This window comes from Malurus melanocephalus, unplaced genomic scaffold (assembly GCF_030028575.1).
Source record: "Malurus melanocephalus ecotype Western Australia unplaced genomic scaffold, MMel_1.1 scaffold_622, whole genome shotgun sequence".
In the NCBI taxonomy this organism is placed as follows: Eukaryota; Metazoa; Chordata; class Aves; order Passeriformes; family Maluridae; genus Malurus; species Malurus melanocephalus.
In genome coordinates, this window is record NW_026623854.1 from 104,338 (window position 1) to 114,179 (window position 9,842).

General features: G+C 54.3%; 1 protein-coding gene across 1 annotated transcript in view; it reads right to left on the reverse strand.

The window, feature by feature from the left end:
* Positions 1–5,748: 5,748 nt before the first annotated feature.
* The window catches only part of NTN1 (netrin 1), a 95,900-nt gene continuing 91,806 nt past the window's right edge, over positions 5,749–9,842 (reverse strand). The window contains exon 6 of the mRNA XM_057383303.1: positions 5,749–6,812. Coding sequence (XP_057239286.1) covers positions 6,484–6,812 — 329 coding nt within the window. The 3' untranslated portion in view covers positions 5,749–6,483. The remainder of the gene's footprint in view (positions 6,813–9,842) is intronic.

Sequence of the window (9,842 nt, forward strand, 5' to 3'; positions counted from 1 at the left end):
GTTTATCTGCCTGGGGTTTTATTRTTTCCTGCTATTTGTGTTGTCTGTGAGTGATTTATCCAATGCTGCCATATCCTMAGAGCTGCTTTGGAGAAGGAAATCAGCAATTTCTGTCAGACTTTGTGTRTATGATGACAGATGTGTGAAACTTTCCAAGGGCTGGGCCTCACCTGCCCTGGGATCTCCTTTCACAGCTCTCCCCCAGTTTCTGGTGCTCATTTCTCTGTGCCTTGCACCCACACTGCACATCCAGCGTGTCCTGCTGCTRTGTCCCCTCTTCACTGACACAAATCTGTTTGGCTCTTCTGGGCTCATCCTGGCTGGGGCTTGGGCAGAGAACCTTCAGGCTCCTCCKCGCAGGGTGCAGGTGTTGGCTGGAGCAGGGACCCCATCGTTCCCAGCTCTGAGGATGAGAACCATGGAAGAAGATGGAGKTGTGCAGAAAGCAGGGGCAGGGACCTGCTGAGTACCCCACAGGGTGCATGGAATGCACAGAATCCCAGGATCCCAGAATGGTTTGGATGGGAAGGGACCTTATCCTGTTCCACCATGGGCAGGGGCACTTTCCACTGCCCTTGGCTGCTCCAAGCCCCGGTGTCCAGCCTGGTCTTGGACGCTGCCAGGGACCCACAGCTTCTTTTCTTCACCTGTCATTGGTGTTGTGTCCTGCAATTGTAGGGTCTGGAGAGCAGCATTTCTGTCTTTGTGCTCCTGGGAAGGGCCCAGGGGAGTGGAGAGAGGAGCAGAGAATCAGAGCCCCAGTTGTGCCTGTTGGCCTGGGCAGCAGCTTCACACCGGGCTCTGTGCCCATGCCCAGCCCATCCTCAGAGCTGGAGGAGAGGCTGGAGGTTGGAGCTCCTCTGGAGAATTCCATGTGAACAAAATCCTTGAAGCTTTTACAGTCCAGCCCAGGTTGTGCCTGCTCAGTTTTCTTGGAGAGATGCTTCACCTCGTGACTTTCAGAGGGAGAACAGAGGTGCTTTCATGTTTTCTGGTTTTCAGGAGGACATGGCAGGGTTGATGTGTTCATTGTTGATGGCAGATTAGAGATGGGGCTTTAGGGCTACTCCAGCTGGAAAGAAGGAAAGGCTTTGGAGAGGGGTTTCAAATCTGTGCATTCCTGTAGCTCTGCCAAGGGAACAGCACTGGGAATGCTCCAGGAGCTGTTCCTCAGCAGCAGCCTCCGAGCTTAGAGCAGGATTTCACTCCCAGCTCTGGAGCAGCCCCGTGGACCTTCAGTGACAGCAGGAGAGCAGTTTGGGGTTTGTTCAGATGGGACCATAGGCCTGGGCTTCTCATTGAAGCTGTCAGTGTTGGAGGGAATTGTGGCTTTGTTTGAATTCCCAGGACACGCAGGGTGGACTCATCCTGATCACGTTCCACGGGGACTTCGTTCTCATTGAGCCTTTCAGAGGCACTTTCTGACCCACKGGGCCCTCAAACACATTTTTCCTGGGAAGGGTGGAAACACCGGGATTTGTGCTGGCGAACAAAGCGATTCTCAGCCTTGCCCTTTAGGTAACATTTAATGTGTCGTGTGGGTGAGGAATTTCATTAAAAAGAGCAGATTTGGCAGCGCTCTGCTGTGTGCAGGGAAGCTTTTCTGTCTCCCTGCCCCACTAAAGAAAAAGGAAAGTTAAAATACGAGAGGCGCTGGGGTTTGGSTCTGAGCAGCAGCGTTGGAGAAGCCAACCTGGAGAGGCTTTTCCAAGCAAAGATCGTCCTGGAATGTGCCCAGATCCATCCCAGGCTTTGCCCTCCCTGCCCCCTCCTCCATTTCTCTCCTGGAGAATGTGCTCAGGAGTTCAGCTGCTTCCAGTTGTTGTTTCATCAAAAATCCGAGTGCTGGGTGCGGCTCCAGGCACTTGGATGTCCCAGTTCCCCTGGAGAAAGTCCTCACCTCCTGCACGAGAGCAGGGATCGTCCTGGGATGCTGCTGGGCAGTTTCACATTCCCTGATTCCTGGAGCCAGYTCAGTGTGTGGATGGCTCCTCTCCCACGCTGCCCAGTGGGACCAGGCTGGAGAAGCCACCCAGGCCTGGCCCTCCGTGGGAAAATTCCCATCCCCCCCATTCCAGGGTCACCTTTGGACAAGTSGCCACTGCCTGGAGCCAGAGCAATCTGGAAAGCCCATTTGCTCCTGGGGCAGAGCGCTTTTGACCCATTTGTCTGTGCAATAAAGATCTGAGATTTCCGACGCCCAGGATGTTTTTGGATTCATAAATCCCCAGTGATGCTGAAGGCTCAGGTCAGCAGGGCTGACCCCGGCATTGGCAGCACCTTTTGCCTGGGTTTTTGTCCCTGGAGGTGTTTGTTTCTCAGTTTGCCCCTCCTCCAGTGCTGACCCCATGGACCCTGGGATGGAACTGCTGGAGCTGCTGGAGCTGCTGGAGCTCTGAGCCCTGCAGTGGAAGGGCAGGAAGGGCCAGCACTGAGGAGCAGCCTCTGGATGGGGCAGAAACGGGTCCAGAGCGGGGTTGGCTTTCCTGACTCCAAACTCTGGCTGTCCCCTGTCCCACAGCTCTGGGTGGGGTCCCACAGGTTTGGGCTCTGTCCCTSTGCAGGGCACGGCCTCCTCCAGCAGCACAACTGAGCCCACAGGGGCTGCTGGGGATCCCACATGCCCACGGTGACCCTGCTGTCCCCAAGGCCACATGGCCCCTGCCGGGGGTGCTGAGGGGACAGGGCTGGGACTGACAGAAATAGCCGTGCCACCTCCGGGTGGCACCCTGCCAAGGGGACACACCAGGGGGTGGGGGGGACACCATCACTTCCTTGCCCAGSTCCTTGTCCCACAGGTTCACCGCCCAACAGGGTGGGAAGAAACAGAAATTCCTGGAGGTTTTTACAGTTTACAAGAGTTTATTCAACTGGTTTCTGACTTTAGTTCTACCGAGGGGGTGCTGAACAGTTACAAGCTCCTTCGGGTCAATTACAGCCAATCTAACGAACAAACAAACAAAGGGGGGAAAAAAGGAAAAAAAAAAAGAAACAACTTGGAAAAACAATAAGAAAATCCACAACTTTTTCAYGTGTCATTAAATATATTCATATATAATAACCATAATATATTAGTATGCATTGTAAAGAAACATCGCCCAAAGCAGTCTGCCATGGTCATAACTAAACAACATTTACAGTTCAAGATATTAACAGAAATAAAAAAAAAAAATCGACAAAAAAACCAACCCCAAAACGAACACAGGTTTGTGAGGGGACAAGGTGGGGGCAGGGAGGGGGCACGGACACGACGGAACGAACAGAAACGAGACCAAGCGACTTTTGTCGGGTGCTACGGTCAGTGATGATTGTTTTGGCATTTCAGCTGCTCTCTGAAGCCTTTCTGAAGGTGCCACAGCCCCTTCCYGGCCACCCCACTGTCCTCCATGTCCCCACTCCTATCCCCAGGGTGATGGGGGGCGCTGGGTTCTTTGCTCTCAGAATGTGGTTGGTCCCCAGGAGCCACCCCCGGCCATGCAGGTGTTTAGGGGGTGTTTTGTCCCTCTGGGTGACCAGGCAGAGGTGTCCTGGAGATGTCCTGGAGCTGTCCTGGAGCTGTCCTGGAGCTGTCCTGGAGTTGTCCTGGAGCAGGGGTGACTGCAGGGCAGAGCTGCACCTCTGGACCCCGAAATGGGGCTGCTCTGCCCTCCCAGCAGAGGCTGTTCCAGTTCCACCAGTTCCAGCAGCAGCTCCTGGAGGTTGGGGTTACTGGGAGCRCAGGAAGGGCACTGGGGAGTGTGGATGGAGGGAGRGGGTGGGGTTTGCCTGGTCTGGTTGGGAAGCACAGAACTCCAGCYGGGATGAAGGGACCTGGTGGGGTCCTGGGGTCCCTCCCGTGGCAGGATCTGAGCTCTTGTGCCAACTCCTGTTTCCCCAGGTTGTGTCAGTGCTGGGAGGAGTCTGCCTGTGGGATGAGTGGGTAGGGGGTTTTCTGCAGCCTCCAAGACCAGTGGGAGCAGGGAAGAGGCTGGAGGGGTTTCCTGGGGGATTTGGGGTGTCCAGGCTGTTCTGGGGAGGGCGGCTGTGCTGGACAAGGGTGGAAACCAGCAGTGAGYGTTGGGTGTCCAGTTGTGCTGGTGGGCACTTCCCAGGTCCCCCACATGCYCTGGCCTTTCCTTCCTGCTCTCCAAGTGGACAATTGGCTTTGGGTTGGATCCCATTACTTTTAGGCACCATTTGAAGGTCTCCAGAGGTTGGGGATGTCCTGGCTGACTGYGGCTGTGCTGTCTCCAGATGATGGGGTGTCCCTGGCAGCAGCTGCCCCATTTTGGGGCTTTAAGCCTCYATTTGGACACTTGAGGTCAGATTTTATCATTCAAAACTTGGTGGCTTCACTTCCYTTGGCTGCAAAACCATTGACTCTCCTTAAGCTCTGAGATAAGGAAAACCCAAGTCCATTTTGGGAAAGGGGAGAAAACACAGACCTGGARGAGGGGAGTTGCTTTATGGCTAGGGTGGGTTTTTCCCCTAATGCCCAAATTAATTTTGGGGGCCCTGTGGTGGCAGGGGAGGCTCAGCAGAGCTGGGTCACTCCRGGTGGTGTCTCCAGCAGCCCTGGGAGCCTCCTCTTTGCACCTATTTACATGGCTGCCCTGCTTTATGGTGGTTTATGTCATTATATAAATATTGTCAATTGCTATAAAACAAGGAAAAGCACTGGAAAATGTAATAAAAGAGATGTTTCCAAGTTTCCTAAAAGGAAAAATATCAGGGAGGTTTTGCTTTTCATAGCGACTAAAGTTTGCTTCTCCAGGTACTGTGCTGCCCTCGCTGCTCCTGCCCCAGCTGTTCCCTGGCTCCATGGATGGGCTGGGATTGGACATCCCCATTYYCYRCTGGTGTGGCAGRGGAGCAGCCTGGCAYRGAGGGGTCGGCTCCAGAGCCAGTCCTGCCCCAGGGGAAGGTGCTCCAGTCTGAGGTGAGGCAGCCTCCACTTCATTCAGTGGAGGGACTCMGAACTGGGAATTTTCCATTGGCTGTGTTCACCCCCAGCAGGAGAAGCAGAGCAATTTGGGGAGCTCCAGGTGGGAGCCTTGTTCATCCACCCCTGACTGAGACCCCTTCCCTGGGCCAGCCCCTGCCCTGTGTGGGCTCTACCTTGGCCAAACCTCAGAGCTCTGCACTGGCCCCGCTGCCCTTGGGAACAGTCCCTGGCACTGTCTGTTCCCCATTTTTTCTCCAATACTTTTGGCAGGGATGCTGGGGAGCTGCAGCTCCAGAGGGAGTGAGGGCAGAGCTGAGGTGGGTTTGGGAGAGTTTGGGAGTGAAACCAGTGACCTTGGTGTCATCCACAGGGATTTTCTATCATCATCGGAGGGTTTGTGGTGGGCTGACAGCAGCAGAGGGGACCGAGCCCATGGAAGCAGTTCAGGGGTGGCCACAGTGGAGACTCAGATTGAGACTGGCAGGATCTGCCAGGGCATTAACGGGAGCTGGATGCCAACTTATTTTTTGTCAGGTCTGGGTGTTTCCTTGAGGATCCTGGTTATTGACTCCTTGCCTGGGAACAGGTGGCTGGGAGGGGGACAGGACACCCTGTGGGGTCACACTCCTTCGCCATGGTGGGGGCAGCATCCTCAGAGTCAGGGGCTGAGCAAGGAGCCATTCCCACAGTCATGCACAGCAGGAAGTCACCCACCAGCACTGCCCCCTCTTTGTGTGGACTGAAGTGGTCTCAGTATCATCACGGTGGAGACCCCGGCCGCCCCAGACACCATCACAGCTGGTCACAGCTGGTGATGGTCACAGCTGTCGGATACCAAAGCCCCCCAAGGACTCACCCATCAGTCCTCGCCTCTGTCCTCACCAAAAGTCTCGGTTTAGTTTCCTCTACAAGAACTGTCTTGCTCAGCCTAAGTCGCAAAGACGCGTTTGGGGATGGGGAGTTAATTTCCGGCGGTGCTGTTGATTAGTTTCTTACAGGGTGCATGTGCCCATGCCGTGCTTTGGAGGCAGTAGATGTTGGCAGCTGGAAGGCAGTTTGGTGTCTCTGAGTTTGTCAGCAACGGGTCAGGAGGGAGCTGGGGGGCCCCAGGGGCCACAAGCCCACACCCCACTCATGGGTTCTGTCCGTGTGTGTGATCTCATTCTGTTGGGTCCTGTTGGGTCCTGTTGGGTCCTGTTGGGTTCTGTTGGGTCCTGTTGGGTCCTGTGCCTGGGTTCTGTTGGGTCCTGTTGGGTTCTGTTGGGTCCTGTTGAGTTCTCTTGGGTTTTGTTGGGTCCTGTTGGGTTTTGTTGAGTCCTGTTGGGTTTTGTTAGGTTCTGTTGGGTTTTGTTAAGTTCTGTTGGGTTCTGTTGGGTCCTGTTGGGTTCTGTTGGGTCCTGTTGGGYTTTGTCTTCCCTGGAATATGAGGTGCAAGCCCAGCACCCCCCAGCTGTGGTCGCTGTCCCCCTGTCCCCCCAGCCCGCCCTGGCAGCCGGTCCCTGCCCGCCCCAGCTCTACACAAAGCAGCATGCACAGTCTCTCCCTCTCCTTCTCCTCCTTTAGGCTTTCTTACACTTCCCCTTCTTCTCTCGCTGCTGGAACTTCCGGAGCCGCCGGGCCCACGTGTCCCGCCACTGGATCACCAGGCTGGTTTTGTCAGCAATGATGCCGCTCTGGTCGGGAGAGTCCTCGTTGTTGCCCAGCAGCAAATACTTCTTCATGGGCTTGATTTTGGGGCACTTGCAGGCTATGTCCTTGGAGTGGATCCACAGGATCTGGTCCCCGCGCCGGATCCGGTTGCTGCCTTGTTTGTAGACAGAGATGATGTTCACTGTGAACTTCCACCAGTCTGCGTTTTTTTCTGCCTTCAGGATGTGGATCTGGACAGCTGGAAAATAACACATGAGACAAGAGAGGGGAAGATGTTATTGTTTGAACTGCTGAGGAGAAGCTTCAAGCCTTACCTAATGGGCTGTGTGAGGAAGAGGGATTTTGTCTCCAGAGCCCAGGCTGGGGCACAACAGCCAAGGGTTGTCTCCAGAGCCCCAAAACTCTGTCCCCAGGTCACCCCCACAGGCAGGAGYAGCCAGTGCTGTGTCTGAGGGTCTCAACAAAGAGATGTTCTCCAGCTCTGCTGCYCATTTCCCTCTGGGTCCCCAGGGAGCATGGCCATGGTTGCCCAAGGCCCATGGGGGGCTGCAGGACCCCTGGGAGGGAAGGGGAGCAGAGGTACACAGGAACCATGACACTCCTGGTGTTGGGAGCCCTGGGAATGACAYGGAGCAAAGGCACAGAGCAGCTGCTCCTCCTCCCCTCTGTGTCCCAGGGAGGAACAGCATCTCCCAGGACATGGCTGGGAAGCAAACACAGGAGCAGTATCCAACAATATCTGGGAACTCTTCAAGTGATCAAGAAATGTTCCAGAACCAGGTGGGTTCATGCACCCTGGACCTGCCTTTTCCCTTGRAGCCACAAGGCAGCAGGAATTCCCAAACCCTGGCACAGCTGTTGCTCACCCGTGGTGAGGCCTTGCAATGGGCAGGACAGGGAGCTGCCCATCCCCATGGCAGTGCCAGAGCCCCAGGCTGCTCCCCAGGACCTGGGATGGATTTTGTTCCTGACCCAGCTATCCATAGAGCAGCTCATGGTTCAGCCAGAGGATGTTCATGCAGGGACCACCCTCCAGCCCCTCAGCTCTCTCTTCCCTGCTGGGTGCAGCAGCACCAGGATCCTAAGGCAGCCCCAGGATTTAAGAGAAGAGGAGCCAAAATCTCGAACAAAACCCTGGGGCAGGTCCTCATCTCCAAACACTTGGATGCTGGAGGTAGGAGAGACCTGTGAGGGGCTCCAGCACATCTGGGCCAGTGGAAGGAGGAGGCTCCCTGTGAACCCTGGCCTTGGAGCAGGACATGAGGGGGTTCAGGTCTGTGGAAAGATTTGGGAGCAGGGAGGTTCCCTGGTCTGTAGGAGATTGTTTGTAGATGTTCCTCAGTTAGAGCTATCCTTTGCTTGCTGTGGAGGAAGGCATTGCTGGTGAAAAATGCAGGTGAAGGACTGAGGCTGGGGTGCAGGGACTGTAAGAACAGGTCAGTGGCAGTGTCCAGCCTGACCTCTGGGTCTGCARAGGCACTGGAGCATCTCTGAGGTGCTGAATGGCAGCTCTGGGCTCCATGGAGAACACTCAGTGTCCTGGCAGAGGAGTGGGAAAGACTGGGGTGGGAGGAATACAGTGATCCCTACACAATATGAGGATGGTGATGATGATGGTGATGATGAATATGATGATGATAATGATGATGACATTCTCCAAGCCTGTGGCTGATGCTGTGTAACCTCCCCTGTAGCCATGGATTGAGAAAGCCTGGTGAGGACTCAGCCTCCACCAGCCCAGCTCTCGCTCTTTGCTGCAATAGGGCTAAAAATCAGCTTCCAGGAAAACACCTTCCCCAGGCAGGGACTGCCCAGCCCTCCTGGGTTTGTTTGCTRGCTGTGGGATGAGGAATTCCCAGCAGCAGAGACAGAGGGAGAATGGCTGGGGGAGCAGGCAGGGACCAGTGGCTCTACACAGGCTGGTTCAACACAATCCCAAAGTACTTTTTTAGCCAAAGTTCTGAGTTTTTCCCTTTTCCCCACCCTTCCCTCCATGCCCTGGGAGCTATAACCCATTGCCCATTCACCTGCCRGTCTCTGGGGCCAATCCTGTTCATATAAATTAACAGAGGGAGAAGAAACTCCAAAAAAAACCCAGGGAAAAATTCTCCCATTTGCCTTGTAACAGCCCAGCTTTCCCCCCTGGGCTGGTGGTGGAGGAGCATCCCCATCTCTAAAACCAAATGATTCCAGGCTCTGGGAGGAAGCAGAGCTCTGCAGYCCAGCACAGCTTTTTAACACGTTGCAAAATATATGGGGTATTTTTTTTTTTTTCAGAGCATGTCATGGAGGCCAGATGCTTTCATTTAAAAAAAAAAAAAGGGAAAAAAAGGAAAAAAAACAACCCTAAGCTCTGACTGTGTATTTCCCTGTCTGGTGTGAAGGTAACAAAATGTGAAAAGTAGCCAATTTTTATTTTTTGGAAACAAATCTTTCCAAAAAAGCTTAAACCTTTGACCTGCTTGGGTCCACACTGACAAAATGGAGAAAATGAATGAAAAGGAACTGGAGAGAGGTGGTTACAGGAAACTCTGCTCTAAAACACACAGTCTGTATTTTTTTTTTTTATGTCAAGGCCCCCGTCTCTTATTTTTTCCCCTTTTATTAATGAAGTGGAAGGAGTGAAAGCTTTGAGGAAGGCTTGGCTGGCGCAGCCACAGCTGCCTGCCCTGACAGCCAGGTTTCTGCCCATAACTTCAYGTCCAGGACAGGCAGTTCCTCCTGAGCTGGGGTTGGAGCCCAGGTTTGGTGGTGTTTGTCTGGCTGTTTCAGTGCTGGGATGGGGTCAGCTCCTCCAGYGCCTCCCAGGGGACTCAGGACATGCAGAGAGGCAGAAAAGAACCAGGATGAAGGTTTGGAAGCACCTAAGCTGGCTCCCCTGGCAAATCCCCAGGGATTTGGACTTCTTTGTCATGAAGGAGGTTTTGGTCCCTTCCTGTTTTGGGAGGAGTGCTCAGCTGTGCCCCCCAGTCCAAAGCTGGCTTTGGGGCTTGGTGTTGTCCTTCAGCTGCCATTTCTTGGAACAACACTTGGCTGTGTGGTGAGCTGCTCTCACTTGGATGATGCTGCCATTGAACCCCTGCACTCAGCTCCTGTCCCTGCATCCTTGGAAAAATCCCTGGAAAAACCCCTGGGCCAGCAGGGAAATGATGTGATTGGGAAGGATGGTTTCTCATGGAGATGGTGCTCCCTTGCTTGGCATCCCAGGAGCACATGGCTCCTGGAGTGGGAGAACAAAATCAAATGGGCTGCAGCTTCCTCAGCTCCA